Genomic DNA, 22,606 nt, shown 5'->3' with positions numbered 1-22,606 from the left:
AAAAAATTGGATTGGCCGCGGGATAATAAAATTTAAATGCTCCAAATGAATTTTAGCTGCTTATTAACAAAGTTTTAAAGCATTTATAAGCAATCTTATTTATTTATTTCCTAACAGACTTATTTGGAAGCAACGAAAGTAAGATGAAAGATATTATTAATTATATTCGAAAACTGGGAACTTGTCTTTGTGTCAGTTATGGTCCGAAACCAAAAGGATTGTTAAAAGAAATGTAAATAAAATAAAATTTAAAAGAAAGCAATGTTCTTTATTCAATTTTAAGTTGCAGTCATTATTATTTACTAATAATATTTGTTTTACATGATTTAGGTGGGAAATTTAATTGTATTATCCCTTTATTCAGCGTATCTGTGAAGATTTATGTAGCATTAAATTTTAATAACTGTGGAATTTGCTCGATTCTGATTTCCCAGACATTTCTTGCCATGGCCGGCTTGTCAACCAACCGCATTGTGTTTATTTTAATAACGTTATGGGTGGTGGATTCACTTTCTGCAATCCCTGGACATACAAGTCAGCACCCAACTACACCGGATCCAGGAAATCCAGTTGAGGTATCTACAAGACCAAGTGAAAGTACATCTAATAACGAAATTCCAAGTGGCGAAGTACAGAAGGACAGCCCACAAAAACATAGGAAGAAGAAAAGATGCCGTAGACGCCAAAGGACTTTCATTCGAAACCCCAACTACATAATTCCCAACAAATGTTACGAGAAGGAGTCCCAGAGGGCGTCTATGCGAAAGTTGTACAGAAATCTCCCACTTCCGCATCCGGGGGCTAAAGGTGGCAGCTCTCAGGTACACAGAAAGAAAAAAAAGGGACAAACCCTAACAACGCCTAAGGAATCCGATCTGGAAAAAGATGCCAAACCATAATGACATGTGAAATGTCCAATGTAAATATGGAGGGAACCACAAATCAAAAATTCAAACAACCACAATACACAATAAATTAAATTAGCGGCAAATAATATTTATTTTCTTGTGGAAAAAAATATGATTGTCACCTGTTTTATTGTGGCGTGTGTTCCATTGAATGGGTATCACTTAGTTGGAAGCTGCGAAAGGCTCCTCCCCCCTCTCTGCAGAAACATTCAAGTGTCGGGTTCAATAACAAGGTTAAAAGCAACAAATACAAGGCAAAAAGAAGATTTTTTTGCGATTTTCAGAAATTTATTTGCATCGGATATTAACGCCCCGGAGACTTGGCAAAATAATCGTCACAAGAAATTAGCATTGGCTTGTTGATTGATCGCGTAGCATAGAAAGAAAATAAATTAAGAAATCAATTGAGATCAGCAGCGAATTCGTCATCGTTCAGCATAAATTTTAATATGCTAGGCTTTTTTTTTATAACAATTTTATAAATGAAAATATTCTGTTTGTATGAGGTATCCTTTTTTAATGTTTTCTATTTCAAAAAATAGAACGAAATCCTAAGCTGATAAATAACAGCAAGCCATGATTAATATTCTTAAAAAAAAAATTCAGAGGAGCTTTGCAAAAATAATATATAATAAATTTCACTTAAAATAGTTTACTGAGTCTTCCCACATCAAATGCAATTTTCTAATATAATTAATATATTGATTAAAAAAAAAAAAAATCCCTTTAATAATAATCGTAACATGTTTACTGTTTACTGTCACATTAAAATATTTTTATTCAATTTAAATTATAACAAAGCTATTTTTACAAATAAATTATATTTTGCCGTAAACATTTAAAGTTTTCCTGGAAAACTGTGCATCCCCAGCTAAGAAATTTTCAAATAAGAGAACCAAACGAGATATAAAGAGATATAGTTTAGAATTTCCCACCTGTATTTAAATAACTAAATTAAATATAATTAAATCCATTTCAGTATCATTTAAGAGAAAGGTAAATAAATATTTTAGAGATAAACAATCCTGCAGTGTTTTTTTAACCAAAAAGGTGCGTCAAAAAATATTTATTTTGCTTTTAGCCAAAGCAAACGTGTCACGTTTTCGGTTTTTTTTTGTTCACAAATAATTATTACTGTCAATTAGTAATTATTGTTTAATCAATACATCACATGATGGCGAGGAAAGCCATCTGCCAAAACCGAACCAGTTAAGCCATAAAACTAAGGCCCAAAGAACTGCCGATCCGATCAATCAAATTAGCCAAAGTTAGAAAAGCAAAAAAAAAAGATGCAAATCAATTGAGCATGCGCAGCGTGCCGATGTGAAAATTTCCATGCTCGTTACTAACCCATCAACTGGATTCGTACTTCGGGCCTTTCGGTTCGATTCACGATCTCTGATCATAGATTTCGGATCCCCGAATCGGGTATATCAATTCCGGATCGAGCCGAGTCGCGCGCGCGACTTCAGTTTGAAAAACGGTTTACATTTTGCAACAAGCGCTAAATTTCTTTTGCAAACAACAACGGGCTTTTTCGCAGGTTCACCCAGTTGGCATTTTACGGTTCCCAGTTCCCAGTTCTTTTTGATTCGCTGTTTATTAACATTTATATTTGCTTAATATATAAGTATACAATACTCAGAAGCCGCCTGCCAGTTGGTGACATGATGTGCGTGTGTGTGTCGAAACTACTAGAGTTTTTGGCACTTTAAGTGAAGTGTGAAAAGAGCGATCGGATCTGTCATGAATTCAGTATCCGTTTAATGCTCACACCGATCGGTAGTCAAAAAGGAGTTAGCCTTCAGATATCGCCATCAGAGTGAATAACTACCCTGCCGGAATTATGATTACCAGAATAGAAGGAAACACTTTCTAACTGGATACCAGTTTCTATCGAATAGGTGAGTCCTTAAAGTCCTAGGCTGTGGAATCTGTGGAAAATTAGCACATTTTATATCTTTGTGATCTAAAGTTTATGTAGATTTTCAATTCAAATTCTGAAGGCTTTAATCACAATTATTGGCTTAATAAATTTATTATCCTGCTAATAAGTGATAACAAGGAAATATTCCAAAGGAATCTATAACACCCCATCATTAAAAACTTTCTGAACGATTATGTGATTCAGTAAAATATAGTAGCTACACGAAAAAAAAAGAAAGCAGTAAATATCCATATTTTTTAGGACAAAATTATAAAACTTGATTTATGAAAAACTAATAGGATATAGTCCTATAAATCATTGAGTTAGTGTTAACTAAGAACTGTCATAAATCTTTGTGGTGGGCGACTTTTCAAAATTGATTTCAATTGTGCTACTGCCTCAATAAAATACTGATTTACCGTGGCTTAAATATATATGCAACCCATATAATTATTAGTATGCATAAATATTGTGAAATGTCTGTGGGAAATTACAGAGTTCAGTTGAAGCATCAGTTCATCGGCGACGTCGCGCGTTCTGGAAATTCTCTGAATAATGCAGAGTATTATTCAAAGTGAGATTCCCTCGCTTAGTTATTGTTCAATCTTACGGCCGATCAGACAAAACGTGTCTCCAATCATGGGGTCAGTGGACTAGCAGTTGGAAAAAATATTTATATCGGGAAATTGTTATAATTCATTTTAAAAATCTGGGTTTTTATAAAGGTAAAGTCAATCAACGTCAATTATAGGTGTTTTTTTAGATATATTTTATGCCAAAAGACTCACTAGACGAAGAACAAGTCCTAGTCATATTTTTATCTGTTTATTTTCATATAAGAAATATAAAGCGTTATGTGTTGAAAACTTAAGAGTTATTAAAAGAATTAAATGCAAATGGGGAAATGCGGACAGAATGCATTTTCTTTTCTATGCAAATAAGAAAATTTTAATTAGTTGGCAAGGCTGTCGTGGGAAATCTCTGCGGGAAGCATAAAAGATGCTTAAGAAGCCCTATATTGTACAATTGAGGGGGTAAGGAAAAAATAAAGTTGTTAAGAGCTAAAAATGTATGTACATATCTGGTCTTGAATAAATTTCACGTGAATAAATAAACCACACTTTGAGTGATATGCATGGAGTTATAAGCGTAATTTACATCTTGATAACCCCTGTCCAAGCCACCGTTTCTTTTGCCCACCTGAGACGTGTGCGTTAAAAACGAAAACAAACAAATATAAAGCAAATAATGTGTCAAATAAATTGAAATGAAAGCAGCAGTAAGCAACCAGAAGCCAGCAGCCAGGAATCATGCAAAATAAAATAAAGAAACACTTAAACAAACAGGCGAAAAGGCGAACAAGAAAAGCGAAATGAATTGCTGGCCAACACGGCGTATGAGTGTTTTGCTTTGTTTTTTTTTTTTTTCGACTGTCTGGCTGTGCTTTGCTTTTTTGGCAAGTGTACAATTGTACGTAGATTTTTTGGCAACACGAGAGTGATACACTATGGGAATATTGTGATACATCAATGAGTGTAGTGAACTCTTCTCTTTCCGCCTCTCTGCGCCCCGTTAAACTTGAACTTGACTTTGCTGAGAGCTAGGAAGTATAAAATATATCTCATTGGTGCGGGGACAAATGCGGGTGCAATTGTCAGAGAATAGGGTACTACAAGTTGGATATGGGTATCTATTAATAGGCTTCATCCTCCTCTTCTTCCTGTTTGAGCGTCAAGCGGATATCGAGTCAGGCCAAGAAATTTCTTTGCTGCCAATTCTTTGTAGTTCCAACTCGGCCCTTGCCTTCTAAGCATACTGCATAATTGCGAGTGCTCCGATCCGATTCCGTCCCGCTCTAATATTTAGAAATCCATAAATATTCCACCACTTGAGATTGATCCGACTGACGATTGTTTGCCCGCCAAAAAAACAAAAATAATACTTGAGGTTCTGTCGATTTGATTTATCAGCACAGTGCTGTGGGTGTGTGTTCTCGTGGGTGTCGCGATTATATAAAATTAAATTGCACAACTAAATCAGCGCAACAGCAGCATCATCAGCAGCATGAGAATAGTGCCTTAGTAACCAGGTGTAGCTGTTAGTACGAAAAATTCAAAAATGAGCTTCATCCATCCCGATGCCACCTTAATGGATGGCCATCAAAAAGTGAAGGTGGAATCTTGTCCCAAAGGTCCAGCCAATGAAAGGGTGGAGATCAAAATTATGATGGTGAAAGTTCAGGTAATTTAATTTTCATTGTTTTCTATAAAACCACTTAGAGGCTAAAAAGTTTCCAACATTGTTCTATGATACACATATTACGCATACGCCATGTATGACAAAATCAAGGCAAACACAGACAACTTGCTAATTTTATTTAAACTTCTGTCTGCCTTTTCTAACATATAACTTTTAAACTCATTTAATATTATTCGTGCATCTACCATAAATGTTAACATGGAGAGGGAAAAACTTTTCCTATTGTCTCTGTTCGCCGTACCATGCGGCGTATGCGTAATCAAGGACAACAAAAACACAAACTTTCTGCCTAATTTGTTTGTTGCGCGTGCCAATCACAGGTCTATATTAAAATGAAGATACACCCCAGTCCATACATACCTATTCTCTCCATCTCAGCTCTATTGTTGATGTAAAATTTATTAGCACTCTTGTTCGAACAATGACAGCTGTCGATGGGAGGCGAATTGGATTTGTAAATAAACAAACAATTGGAAAGCTCACAAGTGCATGACACTAACGCCACTGGCCGTATTAATTAGAACAACAGTACAATTGTTATTTGAAACAAACGCTTGGGAAAACATCACTTCTTACACTTGTCGACAATACGACTCGTAAGCCATTTGACGGTTCGGTTTTGAGGACTAAAGTTCTGTTATTGAAATAACAATTAAAGAAAGTTGAAACTATATTGGATGTTAGGATGGTTATAAAGACAGATCATTATAAAGAAAAATATAGACTTTCATTCATTACAAATTAGGATACAGTTTTTTAGTTCGAATACGTGTTTTTCTGTAGTTTATGCCTTGTTTTCTCCTTTGTTCTTTTTAATCCAAAAAAACAATAATTATATTTAAATTCTTACCGCATCGTTTGTATAACTTGACCGAGCCGTTTATTTGTGGTTTTGGTTTAAAAGTTTTCGTATTATTTTAATTAGTTTTTCAATGTCACCCTGGAAAATAAGGTTTATTCGTGAAATAATCCGCTTTAGTCTAGAGCCCCAGTTGTGGCCTATTTAACAACTTTAATAAACGTATTTCAGACCTATTTCCATTTTAACGGAGAAACTGAGATAGTGCCGGGCACGCAATGGCACGTGCGTCAGATGTTTGGTTTTAATTGGTTTTTATCCTGCCATCGGCTGAACCGCAAAATGACCAATTAATCGAGTCAATTGGTGGAATATGTATATTTAATTTGTCAAACATTTATTGCCCCCCCTGGTTGTGGCCAAAAGAAATATGTGCTAATAGAATAAGCGCATTACGAATCGCATAGAGGAAGGTCCGGATAGCTTTTGTCCTCCATCGTCAAACAAAGTGGGAGCAACAGCTGCTCCGCAGGATATTTTTTCCATCAAAGCTTTGGCTTTAGCTTAGCCCGGATTCATTGAGTGTGGGCAATGCCGATTGCCCCGAAAGTGAAATTGGCCAACACGTGACCGGCCCCATTGAAGCCCTGTTCGTGAATGAACTCCGGCTGAAGTTTCTCGGCTCGGAGGGGAGAGCTTTCGCTTTCACTTCGTGACATTCAAAAATAGCAAGGAAAAACGAAGTTCAGTTCCGTTTGCCTGAGCTGGGGAAGCTTTTCGCCGATTTTCGCTGCTTTTCCCTGCTTTCCGACAGTTTCTGCCGCTATTGGCCAAATCAGTTGCGCGTTGGGCGAACGCCAGCACCAAACGATTCATTTTATAGCGCGGACGTAGTTTCGTTTACTTCATCAAATATTATTCTCAATAATCTAATTTTAAAAGCACTTTTTTTTATTTATGATTTTCGGTTGCTTTTTTAGTGGTTATTCCGAACATTTTGTGTTTTTATTAAAAAAGTTACAAAAAAAAAAACAAATTTAAAAACCAAAGAAACTAAAAAAGAAAACTAATTCTGACTATTCAGTGCAAGTTATTTTGGAAAATAAATTCAAAAAAATTATTTTCTAAATTTTCAAGACTAAAAATTCTATCAAACAATTGGAAAAATAAGCAAAGTTCTTTTCTTTATTATAAACTATTGATCAATCTATAAACTATCAATCAAAATTACTTAATTAAAAGTGCTTCATAGTGCATCAAATTAAAAATAATCAGTGCTAATTATTATAAAACTCTTGAAATTAAACAGAGAGCTTAGCATTTGATTAGGCCGGATTTCGATTTGGTTTCGCCGGTTTTCGGACGCATTATGCTTACGGACATTGGCAACAGTGGAGCGAATGGTAACGGGAACTGCAGCCATAATGTTGGCAATGGTCATGGCCTAGTCAGTGGCATCAACTCGAGTGGCTCCTCCAGCGGAATTGGCAGCGCTAGTAGCGAGAAGTTGGCAGTGCGTAACGATGAGGCCAATACCGAGCAGGGCGGTAATTCCAAGGATGGTGATGGCGATGACGATGACGATGATGATGATGACGATGATGATAATGATGGTCATGATGATGATGTTAATGAAGATGATGATGCGGATGAAACTACGGTATATATACATATATATAAATATATATTTGTATAGTCGAGTGAATTTTTGCTAGCGAATTAGCAGCATATGCATGCGTAATTTTATGCTCGGAGATAATTAGAAACTCTCAGCCACAAGCGGAAATCCTAGAGCAAATTGTGCGTGGCACAGCGATAAGCTGGCCAGGATTTGGAGTGGGTTAGGTCTAAGTGTGCCTCACAAATTCTAAGGTCATCAAAAAGGTCGGGTGCTGCCAAAGAATAATTTTTGAATTCCTCTCGAACTATAATATACTACATTGAGTATGAAAAGAGCTATATATTCTTTCTGTTATTAAAAACTATAAACTAGATTTAAACTTATTTCTATATATAAAATATAAACTATTAACTATTTATTTTTAATAAAATATGACATATTTTAAAAAGAAAACTATTCCTAACCATAAAACTATGCAAGTGTTCCGGGAGAAAAAGAAGCACCCTGCTGAGAATTTTGCGCTTATGGGAAAGGATATGACTCCTGAACTTACTTTCAAAAGCAATTTGAATGACAAAAACATAGCTGAAAGGACTTTAAATCCCACAGAAGCCACAATTTCCTTTTTTCTCCCCAAAATGCCATCCCTCTGCCCTAAGGCTTCCTGTTTTGTGCTGTCCTGTTTTTGGGTCGGGCCTTTGGATAATTCGTCAAATCCATTCAATTATTCAAACAATCATTCACAGATGCGAATGAGCACCAAGCCGTGGAGAACACGGCTTTCGCCGGAAAATACAGTATAGTTGAGTGCGAAAAGCGGAAATCAAGGTTTGCGGCACGAATCAGGGAGAAAATTGTTTGCCAAAGGCAGAAGAGAAGCAGGACAGCAGCGGTAGCAGCAGCAGCTAAATGAGGCAAAATGACCGTTTTGGCCCCGCCTTCCCTTTGATAAATATAAATATTTCTCCCGAGTGCTGTTTGTTGGTCTGTTGTTTCGGTTTCGCTTTTCCAAACAACCGTTTTCTCTGCTGTAGGCAAACTGTTTGCATTGGCTTGAACACGGAAAGGACCTTCTGACCGAATAACAAACAAAAAAAAATGTAAAAATAGATATCGCTGGCCTGCCATCTACAGATATTTCACATTTTTGTGACTTCCGACTTCCTTAACATTTTTCGGTGTCAAGACTTTAATTAAAATCAGGCATTCATGACGTCAGGCCGGCTGTCTTAATTAAGTCAAGTTTTGAAAACTATACACGTTCTCGGCCCGATTCCTAATTGTGCTGATCCAGGTGGACTCTGTCGGGGTTACTCCACTCATTAGTAGCACATGCCACACGTGCTATGGAAGTCGTGCGTATTGACTTGAAAAAATAAGAAGGTGACTGAAAATTCTGTTTAGCATGCGAATGCGATAAACGTCAAAGTCGGAACCGTGTATGCCACACTCTCCCCAGATTATGCAAATTTCGCCTGCTCTCTTATTTTTTTTCTTCCCAGAGTTGTATGCAAATTAGTCAACACAGGACACGCGCTTTCCTCGTGTGAAAAACAAAAAAAAAAAAGGACCAGAAAATAACTATAAAAATGTTAGATACTTTTATGGAAGAGATAACACTGATCAATTTATTTTGTTAAAGGGATGTTTGGTTGTAAGTGTGAGGTTTGCTTTTAAAAAAAATTATTTATTGAACTCGAATACACTAGGCTTTCCTATTGGGCTTCAAATCTTCTTAGGCTTAAGAAAGGTATCTTTCACTCTACTTTGGCTTAAATTTAATTCTTTTATTATTTCTCCTGCAGAGTCAGTAAATCAAAGAAAAATGTTAAATAGTCAAGAACCTTTCAAATAAACTCGTCTCACTTTTCTCCAGACGACACGCGAATGTCTGCCCGCCCAGAAAGGGGCCTTTAACGAAAATTTCCAATTCAATTTGAGTCGAAATAAAAGTCGCGTGCCTCAATTTGGCAAAACATTCTCCCGGGCCGCCAGTCTGCCAGATTCGAGTTCAACCAGCTCTAATAGTCCATCAAACTGAACAATCGGTCGAATGCCCCGAATGTAAACAAAGCAATTTGCTTCGAAATTTGCATTTGTTGGCCCCAAAGCCCGGTTGGATATCTCTGTTAATTAACTTTTCACATACCAATTAGAAACATTTGCATTCTCCAAACAAAACCCGACTAAAAAAGAAATATATTTTAATCTGAAAAGGTACCGAGACACACATGAAAAGTTTGTTCCGGAAAGTTCCGGAAAATGTGGCACAAATAAACGTAAAGCCAAGTATGTTGTAAAGGAAAATCAGTATGCCAGTATGGTCGTAAAGTTACGGCCCACAAATCTGGCCTAACAAGCTACAGTGGACGAGAATAAAATATATGATACCGGGCTTTAATAAAGGAACATTCTTTAATATACGACAATGATGGACACAATAATTATTCCTGCCCTTAAAAAAATATTTTAGCTTAAATTAATTGAAAATATTCAAGTCTTTTCAAGTATTTAAAGTGGCTTAAAGTTGATGGCTCTTTTGAGGCGGTCTTTCTTAAATTGAATTTATTTATAAAGTGGCAAGGACTCCATTGTTTCGCCTTCCAAACAACCCATTGTCCTGCCCGGCTTAACCGGTCACTTTTCAAAACTGACAAAACGAAACTTTTATTAGCCAACCCTTTGAAGGGTTTTCGGTTGGCCATGTTGGGCATTAAAAACTCCTTTCCGCATTCTGGGTCTGGGTTTTGGTTCGGGCCCATGTTGACCACTTTAAGGTCGCGTCCAGAGTGTGTTTTTTTTCGCCCGAAAGGCGGCAAGGTCAAAGGGCACATCAAAAAGCTGCAGAAAAAAAGGCTCCTTGCTGTCTTCTTAATTCCACAAAATCGCTGATTATTTATTAAAATTGATATGTACGGGGTTGTGTTTTTCACGATCTCCCCGTCACTGATTTTAATTGGTTTTCTGAATGGGATGAACCCAGGCCCGGGGCCCGGAGTCGAGGACCTCTCCAGTTTGCCTCATTTGCATTGACCAAGTGCTTCGAACTTGACGTCCAAGTACGGCGAACTCGAGAGCCCTAGAAATTGGCTAAATGGAGGATAAGTTAGGGAAGGTAAGTGGACCTGTGTCTAGGCCTGGGTCAAGGGCAGAAAGCAATTTAATGAGGGGCCAGTTTAACTGAAAAGTGTCATAAAACTCGCCAACAAGGTGGGCTTCTCATAAACTTTTCAAGTGCCTAGAATGCGATAATCGCCTTTCAATTTCATCTTGAGTACAACTTTTCCTTTGATTTGCTTGGCAGGATTTCTGGGATATTTATGGGTGTATTTGTGTGCCAGGATTGCTTTTTGAACTTTTTTGGAAACTGTTTCCACTAATCAGCAAAAATGTTTCGGGAACTTTAATCATCCTGCCAACTGTCCATAAAATGGCTGAAAATGGAAACAATTTTCCAAATATTTAGAAGCGTAAGCACAAAATTGATTAAAAACGGTTGTCGAGGCGAAAATCAGTCAAAGGACTCTCCCTCCCATCCCCTACGAGTTAGCCGTCTAGCGAATAAGGATGAATATTCATTATCCTGAACCTTTGTTCAAGTTCACGGCTGGTTTAAAGAACTTGTGTATTAAAGGTTGAGAATCCTTTACTTTCTAGGGGGGTGCTCACTTTTATTTTTAGGCACCGCGCTGGGCAAACAAAAACGGGTAACGCCATTAAGAGCGGCACTCGAAGCAATTATACCAAAAACGAAAAAAAAAACCTGCAACGGAAGCCGGAGAAAAGCTCTAAAAACAAAAGACAAGACAATTGTATAAATAAATGTAAGGAAATAACCAGTGAGTGGGTCTGATTGGGTGGGTTGGCCCCCAATGAGTGGGGCGTTCGTATAGTGGATGGGTGTCTTTTGGGTGGTTGAGTGCTGTTTGGCAATTAAGCTTCTCAGGGAACCCCGGAACGGAAGTGGGACTGAGAGGAATGCACTTGGTCATTGACCGAGTGTTAAAAAAAGCATTAAAATTCAATTGAATGGATGGCGGTGTCTCAGATGATACTGTTTCATTTGTGTTAACAATGCTATTTGCCCTCAGTGCCGTAAACATTTTATGTAGCATACATTTCTGCTGCAGTGAGCAGTCTTGTTTGCCAATAAAATAAATAATATAATCAACAAATATTGCCCTAATAGGGATTCAACGAACTGTCCGGGGTTATTCTATGGCATTTTAGCGATTTTTAAAGCTTCTGTTTTTTCTTCAAATTAAATTAAATTATTTTCTCCGCTTTCGCAAGCGGATGTCGAAGAGGAAGCGGATGTTATTCCAAGAAGCTTTAAGCGACAAAATGAAAATCCAATTTTTATATTTTTCCCCCGTCACACCATTTATCGAATTTCCAGGGATAAGCACGCGGCACTTTACCAATAATTTGGTTTTCATATTTTCTCATACCACCTACATAAAATTCCCGATAGGAAGTCCTCATTTAAGGATGACTGGGAGCAGGACAATTACGTCTTTGACTGAGCGTACACATTGTGTCAGATTGCGATTAAGGACATGGACTGCGGCCGGACACACACAGCAGCCGAGTCATTGGACAAGGCCAACTAAATTTAGTGGCCAAGGCCTATTTATGTTTATGCGGCCTGCCCCCCCAGCATGTGAGTTGTTGTGGTTTTCATAAGCCGCTTAGTGGCAGACCTGAAATGGAAACAGAATTTCCATTTATCTGGTTAGTGGAGGGGTAAGACGCAAGCTTGTCCAATGACAGTGGCAACAGTGGAAGGAATTATTACTACGCAGTACAGGACATCGTGAATAAATAAATGTTTAATTACTTAAATTCTCCTTGCCTATTTGGTTTGATCAGAAACTTTTTTGAAAATTTGTAAAAAAGAGTAGTGCTTATAAATACCACTGTAACCCACAAGGTCCCAATCGTGGCACAACCTTCTGTTTTATGAGATACAATTCTGGCATATTCCCGATGCCAGCAAAAATCCAAAATGACATTATAGATAGAGATTGCCGCAAGCCTCTCGAACATGTGAGCCAAATATTTAGTATCCGTGTAGGAATAAATCAATTCCCCCACTCAATACCCATTCGTGTTTTTATGGTTGACATTTTTCCAAACATAAAAAACACTCCGAATTCTGGCTGGCAGGTTTTTTTTTTGGGTGTTTATTCGTCTGTCAAAATCTTATTTTCTCTGTCGCCAAATCTGCTCACTTGAATCACTGAAAATCCGGCTGAAAAATCGAAAAAAAAAAGAGAAAAAGCAGCGGAAAGCTTTCCGAGCAATTGAAATGTTTGTTGGATGGAATAGAACTGGGCGTGTAGTCCCTCCATCCTATAATGTATGCATATCCTTCATCTAAGCATCTCAAGAATTTGAGCAATTCTATGCGAATCAAAGACAAAGTCCATAATTTCGGGCTTCTTATGTAGCCCGGTTTGGCTTTCATTTGAATGCCAACGAAATCCACCCTCTGAGAGAAGAAATCCAGCAACGACCTGCCCCACATGGGCTTCCAGTGGATGAGTTGTCAGATTCAATTGCCAGGCGACATAAATCAGGGACAAAGTGAGGAAGGCACCCAGTCATAAATCGCAGCCTGAAATTAGGGTTTCGGGTAGCCCATGACAGAACCCCATCAAACAATACCAAAATCCCTTTCCAATACCCCTTTCCACAAACCGCTCTGCCCACCCCACCAAAAAAAATCAACACTCCTCCAAACATATCCACAATTCCACCCACCTCCCATACCATATAACAATAACAATTCCCCCCTTAAACTAAGTAATAAAATCTACCCCCGATCCGACTCATTAACAATACCAAACTAATAATATACAATTTTCACTTATATACACCCAAAACACCCCAAATCCCACCATCATCAAAATATCCAACTAACTTCACCCACCAAATATAAATTTAATCATCTTCCACAAATCCTAACATCCCCCCCTAAAAAACACCAACTTTACACTATCTGCAAACACCAAATTCCCATCCCAACCGCTAATCATTCCCCCCCCAATCCACCCTCCTTCCCCCCTCATCCCCCCAACCACCCCCACTAAACATCACTACCCCACCACCTCTCCCCTACATTTTCACCAACCCTCTATCCATCCCACACACAAACCACCCCCACCTTCAAAACCCTCCCCATCACCCCCACTAAATAATTTAACCCCCAAACAATCCTTCTTCCCCTATCATCTATCATCTGAACATTATCCTTGAGCCAACATTTGCCCGTTCTGGGAAACAATTCTCACTCTCGAATTCCTTCGTGCACGCACGTCCACCCAACTACTCCTAACCCCGCCACCCACCAACCTCCCCATCACCCTCATATTAATATCTATGTGGGGTGGTGGGTTGAGTGTGTGTATATGGACATAAAAACAATCTGCAATACATTACGCATACGCCATGCTGTGCCAAATTGTTTCGACAGTTTTGGGCTGCCGAATGTTTATGATTCCCTGCCATAGAAAACATTTGCATACACGTGCCGGCCATGGGAGCGATAGGGACGGAGTCATCCATCAATATAGAGATACGTATGTGACTGACGTCCCAGCTCTGTAATAACGCACCGGATTTTGCAAATTATGGGCCACACATTCTGACCACAAACCGGGGGTCAAGCTGGGAGCAAAGTGCGAATGCAAAGTGCCAGTCAGAGTCCCGGTTCGGCCAAACTAATCAAATATTTATGCTCGCTTTCGTCTGGCTGGACGTCTGGTCACGATATCGTGACAAACGTTAACTCGAATAGCTCATATTATAGTACGCATAGTAGTGCCAAAGGCGGCAACAAGTTAGGGGGACCCTATTGGGTCCCTATTGCATGTCTCTAGCGAGAAAATAATTTAACTTCATTACCAGAGCTAAGTGGGAATCTATTTGGAGGCAATTTAATTAAACGGCTTGTCGACATCAATTTTGGTACAAGTATGGTTAACTAATGTGGCAATTAACAAGGTCTGAAATATAATATTATGATTTAAGGGAAGATAAGATAAACGAATTATATCCCACATACATTGTACTCCAGAAACATTGTTTGTCACAATTTAGGCGTGTACTGAATCTCATATTAAGGCTTTAATCCTTGCCACCACGTCACAACAGGATATTTATTGATGCATAAACAATACAAGGATTCAGCAAACAAGAAACAGGAGAAACATAAGCACATTAGCCCATCGCAGCTGCTGTATGTCAACAGCTTAATCTTCAGCTTTGGCTTGGGTTTTGGGCATTGTCTTCAATGGCAACACCTACGAATAATACATCAAGAGTGTTACCTTTCCTCAACAAACAGGTGTATTCTAGACACCGAAAAAAAAATAAGTTGAAGTGCTTTCTTGCACAAGCAACCTTTGCAACCAGGTGATGTTTTTTTATAAGTGTTTCATCTGCCAGCCCGGAGGGAGGCAGAAAACAGCAATCCCAGCAAGAAACACTCCTTCCCCGGCATTGCTCCAATTAACTATGGAGCCTATTGTTGTCAACGCTTCGTTTCTGGGCCAAATACCAGCTCTTCTGACCTCCAGCCTCTGCCAGAAATTGACTTTGGTTGCAACTTTATGGCCATGTGCGAGTTGAGTCCATTGTGTGTCGAGGGGAAAAGGTGCCTCGCAGCCAAGAGCATTGTCGTTACCTGGAGATTGTTAGGCCAAACAATTAATTAATCATTAGTCAAGGCTAATGGGTAAACGATACAATTTCCTTAAAGGAAAACAAAAATTCTTTTCTTTCCGTTCTCACTATATATGCTTTGGTAATCCCAAATGGGCTTTTAAGATTTCCAACTTTTCACATTCCATTTCTTTTGATTTCTGGCATGGCAAAGTTTTGGGAAAAGTCAAAAGTTTACTGTGTTTCGATATTTGTTATTTATCCATTGTCTAGCAAGTTCATACTAATTAGAAGTCGAAATACCTTTTTATTGTGAATTTCTGATTTTATGGAGAACATGAAAAACTGTGTTAATTGTTTAAGAAAATGTTTGAAACACGCAGAACCATTATTTGGCGAAATGTGTTACGTGAGTTCCTATTTTTTCCACCAAATAGTCGTGATAAACAATTTTTTTGATTTGAAACAATTCCCTTTAAGAAAATTTAACTGGCAGAACCAATTAGAGCCTGAGGGGCCTAAACAGCATCTGACATTTGCAGCATTATGTAACATTTTGGTTGAGTATTCATTTCAATTTCCGTGCCCACGTTTCCCGAAATGAAGCCAAATGAGGCATGGTTTCAATTACAATGTTCTTTCTGCTAAACAATGTAGCTCTCGCCAACATATGTACGGAGTGTGGTGGGCTTCCCCCTCGATATACAATCAATTCTCATATTCTATATACGGCACCCATCCCCATCCTCCATCGGGGGAACGAGCTCAATTGAATTATGAAGAGCAATAAATAAGTTAATGAAATATTAAGGAGGCAACACTCCCACAGGGACTACAGCGAAATGCTTCCAACAATTGTTTCCGGCCCGAAATACAAAATAGTTTTCCGACTAGCCGGCCGGCTAAATGCTTCTATTCAGTCAGATAATTGGTATAGGTTACAGCCAGCAAATTTTCCAACTTGACAGCTAATTAAAGCAACCAAGCAGAGCATCAATCTGACGGTAAGAAATTGCTTTAATTATGACTGGGGGAGCCGGTAGTCTGGATGGTCTTTAATAGCCATCACCAGGAGGAGCCAAGGACACGGAGACGATTCCTTCTTGCAGTTACAGCTCCATCCTCCGACTTAGTCAGTCATGCGGCAGCGACTTATGAATAATTTATGGCTGGATTTTCGGGGCTTTGGACTTTATTAAAAAATTTGTACAGAATGTGGCGCTTCTGATACCCTTGGTGCCGGTTTTTAATAATCGATTGTGGGTGTTTTTCAATTTATTTTTGTATAATTTGAAAACTTTCTATTACACAATTAACTGGAAAATAAAATGGAAATCCGCTGGGAGGACTGTGTGGACTGTGTGGACGGTGCGGAGTCGGCAACCTTTAACAACTTCCATAATTACATAAATGATTCACCTCGAGTCTATTGAACCGTTTGTCACGTGACTCGTTAAATTTAATTTGCCCTCAAGCCTTTCCCAACGTAGACCCGACCCAAAGTATGATCCGCATTAACCTTGGCGATGTTTGCACAAGTGCTGGCAAGTCAGCAAAACAAAAATAAACCAAAAACAAAACAAGGCACAGCACAAAAAAAAAATGAAGATACGCAAAACGAATTCATTTAATTGACGCATAAAACTAGACAACTGCTGTCTGAACCAACCAAAAAATAAAAAAAGAAACTTTGGCGCTGACTAAACCGAACTAATAAAATGATTGCATACTTGCGGGCGTCGACTTTGCGAAGGATCCTTGGTCGGCTACTCGTCCTTTTCCCAACAACTCATCGACCTTCGGCCTTCAAAATCAAAGTTATTTTTTCCATTCCAGCTTTTCCTTTGTCTTTCCCATCTCGAATGTTGCGTTTGCCTTGCAAATTTTCTTCGTTTTCTTGGAAGGAAAATTTATGCAATGCCAGCAATCGGCTTTCGAAATCCGTGGGTTAATGCATTATGCATAATCCCCAGTAAAAAAATCCTTAACGGCTGCTCGGGGCAACAATATTCACAGTTGCACAGCAGAGAGGATATCCTTCCACCTTCATAATTCTTCCCATCCCACATAACACGCATATAAGCTACTATTAAACCCGACAGCACACGAAAAACAAAACTTTAATGACAACAAATGCGACAGTAAAACAGAGGCGGTGACAGTACAAGTATAGTACAACAATTGTTCGCAATTGTTGAGTAAAACCATCTGAATAACAAACACAATTTTGTTCTTGTTTGGGGGGATATTTCGGGCGGAATTTGGAATTAGTTGGAGGTCTGTCTCTGTTGTTTTTCGTGGCTTCAGGGACATTTGTCAACCGAGTACCCAGTGCCTCGAGCCCTAAAAAATGTTGAAACCAAATGAGAACTCGTAAACTGTTTAGCCAGTTTTGTTTTAATTTTCCGTTTTTTCCTTTGCTGGGTAATATTTTCTCTTGCCAGATATATGATGATTGCGAGCTAATTATAAAGGATAATTAATATTGTTATAATTTTCTTTTGCTTTTAAAGCAAAAAATGTTCTACGAATTCCCTAATCGGAATTCGTGGTTAAAGCCAATTACCGTTTGTGGTCATATGGGTGACATTTGCGCTTATGCAAACGAGAACTAAAATTTACATATTATTTACAAATAACTCGGCAAGGGGAGTAAGCCCATCTGTGCAAATGTCAATTCGCCCACGGCAGCTGTTCGAAATACAGAAAAAACAAAAATAAACTTTGTAAATATTTGCCAAAGCTGATTTACTGTATCTGTAAGCTAAATTGTATATAGAATGTTCAATTACTGCCGTGGCATTCTTGGGATTTCAAATTACCAGAGGAGAGGCTGGCAAAGTGTTGCAGAGCCACTTGGAACTGCAATTTATGTTGTGTTCATTATACGCCCAGCTGCCGATGGGGAATGAAATGGATAGGATCGGAGTGCCTTGTGGGTGGGCGATTCCATCGTGTCCCAGACGCTGCAGTCTCAGCAACTGCTGCACTCAAGTGCCTCAAGGCCACTCGGGATAATCAGAGGAATGCCACTGAATTATTGCCTCTTGTCTGAGAATCGATGGCATTCCAGCCAAGTGGATTTGTAACTTATAAGCTGCAAGCCATGTATCCCACAGGCAATATTAAAGTTAAGATGTAAGGATAAATTTAATTATATTTATGGGAAAATACTTTAGATACAACAAATTTTATTCTGATTTAAAATAAAAAAATAAAAAATAAATAATATTTATTATTTTTTACATTTTAGGCGGAATCTCCTCTGCTACCCCTAAAAGATATAGAGTCGTCGTCCCCTCGAGTACCTAGCTCCTCGCACATATCAGTCACCAATCGGTCACCCCAACCCGCTCAATACACCTCCCTCACAGGTGACCCAGACGCATCACCCACGCACCAACCCACGACACCCACTTCCACGCCCAACAAGTGTCGCAGGCGTAGCTCTCTTAGCAGTCCTCCAACTTCCTCGCCCGAAGACAGAGAGCCTCCTCCATTAGAAACAAACAACAACAAGGGGGATTTCTATTCGCACTTGTCCAACGGCACCACCCCCAGCCACGACAAGCACAACCCGGAGGAATTCCAGCTATATCCCAACGACACCTTCACCCGATTAGAGGGTAAAGCCCCGAAGCCACAAAACAAGATGCAGACCAAGGTGGATGCGGTAGGCCGCATCACTGGCCCGTGGGGCAAGTGGCAGCTGCGAACAGTGCTGCTAATCTTTCTCTGCAAGATCCCCTCGTCCTGGTTCATGGCCTGTATTATTTTCACGGCCCCAGCTCCGCGCCATGGAGAATTCTTCTGCAAGCCGCCGAACACGGTGGGTGCCCAAAACCAGACCGCATGGATAAAGGTGTCACATCCCCAGAAGGAAGAAACCGAGGATCAAGAGTTCTCCATCGACTTCTGTAATGTGTATCAGGATGCGCAGGAGCACGCCCATCACTACTACAACTACGCCAACAGCGACCAGGAGCCGAGGGTGTGGGAGAAGCCGCTGAACCGCAGCTCTAATCTGATCCCCTGCACGGAGTTCCAGCACCAGGCCGACTTCCACTCCGTCGTCACCCAGTATGACCTCGTGTGCTCGCGTGACATTCTCGTCTCGGTGACACAGTTCTTCCATCTGTTTGGTGTCCTGACTGGTGGCATCCTAGCCAATCATTTGCTGAAATAGTAAGTTGTTTCTAAAAGTTTTAAAGGATTTGTTCTCATTAAAAATCTTAAAATATTCTCTATTTAGTTTTAGTCCCAAGAATGTTATGCTTTTTGGAATGATAACTCAGATATTCTGCGGAAATCTTACGGGCCATGTGGCATCCTACGAACTGCACGTATTCTTCCGTTGTCTCTCAGCCGTTTGCTGTGCTCAGATGTACACCGCCGGAGGACAAATTAGTAAGCATTAAAGTTGTCCTTTAAAAAGGATATTTATTCTTATTTTTGACCCAAAAACTTTAGTGGCTGACATAACTGGAGGAAAGTATCGTACTTGCGTGTCGACGTTGTTCGAGCAGTTCTGGTCTATTGGCGTTATGATGCTTCCTGGGCTGGCTAGCTTCTTTTCCAGCTGGTCCCACCTCTACATGGCCATCTCCTGGCCAACTGTGATACTTATCTATCTGTGGCAGTAAGTAGAATGGATATATAAATTCAGATAAAGGTAAATGGAAACTATGAACATAAATATTGTTACCCAGGTGGATTCCGGATTCTCCCCGCTGGCTCATAGCTCGAGGTCGAGTCCAAGATGCCAAGAAAATCCTGCTGCAGTGCGCCGAGATGAACGGCACGCGACACAGCCTGCCGACTGACATCGATCAGCAGCTGGAGCTCCAGGCTCAGACCGCAATGGACGCTCCTCCGCCCAGCGGCTGGTGGTCGATGTGGAAGGGAGAACGGGCGGTGCGACACATAATATGTGTGCACCTGGCCTGGTCGCTCTACATCGTTGTCTACTACGGAATGCTGCTCAACATCCGGGCCTTTAGCCGGGAGCACCTCTACATCAACACCTTCGTAGCCGGTTTCAGCGAAATGATGGGCACCTTCTTCGGCCTGTTCCTGATCCTGAAGACCACCAGAAAGTGGGTATGGACGGGACTCTTCAACATAATTGCTGGATGCATCGCCTACTGCGGATGGCTAGTTCCGAAAGCCGGAGTAATTCCCATTGATGCTCGGGTGGCCCTGCTAATGTGCTCCGCTATGGTTTCCAAAATGGCCATTTCCACTACGCTCAGTATACTCACCACCTGCACTGTTGAATTGGTTTCAGATGACAAGAAGAAAATAACTTCCTTCTCTACAATATGCTGGGCTCGTTTTTGGCTCCTGGGAGCTCCATTTATTGGCTCCACTGTCATCTTTGGCCAGCTCATTCCCCAGACAGCTTTTGCTTCTCTGGCCATTTGGGGTGGCTTGTGCACCGTCCTGATCAGCAGTCCTCGGACTCATCCCATCTCTAGACCCGCTTCACCCGTCGCCCAGGGTACTCAGAACATGGCATCGCAATTTACCATCATCGACGGCATGGACAACAAGGGCTATACCCCAAGCTCCAAGCCGATCTACGCGAATAACCCCATAAGGAAACTGACCACGCCGCAATCAAATCTACCTCCTCAATTGATGCCCGGCATTTGGACGACCAAGATCGACGAGGATGGCCCACCAATGTGATCTGCTCCAGGTTAGGGTTCCGTAATGCGATCAGCTGTTTTGTACAACAACTTTGTGTGAAGGGAGGTTTTTTTGAATGATATCCCTTTTCGGGTGCAGATTTTCTATTTGGTTCATATAAGGCCCGTTTTTGATCCTATAAGATCTGTAGGATTTGTATATTAATGCTCGTATAGCCTTTTTTAACTCTTCGAAAATGTCTTGAAGGTAAAAATTGGGCAGGTGGCTAGTGAAAAAAGGCAGCTGTTCAAAATTAAGGCTTTTCAGAGCAGATCCTGAGTAATGGTTTTGATCAGTTTGGTGGCGCTGTGACTTGTGAACTACAGTCTACAACTTTGATATACAATTTATGTACTTATAGCCTTTTAACTACTTTAGGAGCATCTCCATTTGTAACGCGCACTAGCAAACTTTTTGATGCTGAAAGTCTATCGAGTCCTTGCACTTGCAGTCCTCTATACGTCAGACCCAATATCGGAAAGCTCAAGTAACTACAATTTTATGAAAACCAAAAACAAACAATCTTAACTTTTACTCTAAGTAGACAAACTTCTTAGCCTAATGATCTGAAACAGAATCCCTTACCAAAATTCAATTACCCGGAAAAAGACACTTGCAAATAAACACCATAAAAAAGATTTTCGACAAAAAAATCAACATAAAAATACAAAAAAAAAAATTTATTTTGATTAAATATAAGTTTAGGGATGAGTTTATTTAGAAGACCAGCATAGAAGGCCATAAAGCACTCGATACTGGGCTAAGATTCTGTGCAGCCATAACAAGTAGTCTCGTAAGATACAAGTATTTAAAATGTGGAGCTCGTCCCGAGATAAGCCCAGTATTACTAATAGGCACAAATGAATCAAAGCCGATGCGAATCGAACCGAATTAAACCTCACGTAGTCAAACCCATTTGATAGGGAAAGAAACGATGATCCTTTTAAAGGCCTGGGATTCCACATTTAAGTGATTGTGTTGTAAACACCTGGAGAGAAATGTATGAAAAGACATATGTATAAAGTAGTTACACTATTAATACATAATATGAAAGTTTTAATTGTCTTTCTCGAGCTATTAATTAGTTATAATGCTTCTAGAAAAATAATAATTTTAAAGTACACATTAGTTACTTTATTACCGTTATGTATTATGGATTAGCAACTTAGTTTAAAATAAATCAATTAGTAGTCTTTTTAGATTTACGTACTTAAAGTCCTATATAACCCATACTTTCAAAGTTAAATTATTATTAAAAATTAGACTCTAGGAAAAGCGTTTAGCATCTCGTTGAATGTTACAAGATAATGGTTACTATATGAAAAGAAATGTTATGCATGGCAAAGAGCAATATTTTTCTAATAAAGCCTCTTCAAGAATTATTTTTATGTTGACAAATCAAATGTATTTTTATTTCACTTTAAAGTCACTAAGCCATAATATGAATAAGGTATGCGGAAAAAGATGCTAGGGAAGCGGAAGCGGAAGAGGTATTATCCCATAATCATCTGATATTAAACCGTAATTTTTTAAAGATTTGTATATCGATTCTTAACGGAAGTCTATTTTAAAATAACTGGTCAGATATACAAATTAACAACAATAGCCATTTAATTAAAAGTAAGCTTTCCTATTTTCTGTTTTTAAATTTGAAATGAAACGGTTTACATGACTTACATAACATAACAGAACGATAGCAGAATGTTAATGTTTTAAGAGTTGCCAGACTACAT

The 22,606-nt window shown here is 39.3% G+C and overlaps 2 protein-coding genes across 3 annotated transcripts; both read left to right on the top strand.

The window, feature by feature from the left end:
• The first annotated feature begins 116 nt into the window (after positions 1-116).
• Positions 117-996, top strand: LOC26514251. The gene is made up of 2 exons (XM_014911772.3): positions 117-138; positions 435-996. Exon 2 carries the CDS (start codon positions 447-449, stop codon positions 897-899), a length of 453 nt encoding a protein of 150 aa, XP_014767258.1. The 5' UTR covers positions 117-138; positions 435-446; the 3' UTR covers positions 900-996.
• Positions 997-4,614: 3,618 nt separating this feature from the next.
• On the top strand, positions 4,615-22,271 carry LOC6498889 (solute carrier family 22 member 4). Of its 2 annotated transcripts, none has more exons than XM_001955700.4 (5): positions 4,615-5,076; positions 18,436-19,367; positions 19,435-19,589; positions 19,653-19,821; positions 19,892-22,271. In XM_001955700.4, exons 1-5 carry the CDS (start codon positions 4,954-4,956, stop codon positions 20,871-20,873), a joined length of 2,361 nt encoding a protein of 786 aa, XP_001955736.2. In that variant the 5' UTR covers positions 4,615-4,953; the 3' UTR covers positions 20,874-22,271. The 2 variants fall into 2 exon arrangements, with proteins under 2 accessions (XP_001955736.2, XP_014765800.1); XM_014910314.3 differs by lacking the exon at positions 4,615-5,076 and adding an exon at positions 7,027-7,553.
• Positions 22,272-22,606: the final 335 nt, after the last annotated feature.

This window comes from Drosophila ananassae, chromosome 2L, assembly GCF_017639315.1.
Source record: "Drosophila ananassae strain 14024-0371.13 chromosome 2L, ASM1763931v2, whole genome shotgun sequence".
In the NCBI taxonomy this organism is placed as follows: domain Eukaryota; kingdom Metazoa; phylum Arthropoda; class Insecta; order Diptera; family Drosophilidae; genus Drosophila; species Drosophila ananassae.
This window is presented reverse-complemented; position numbering and strand designations above follow the sequence as displayed.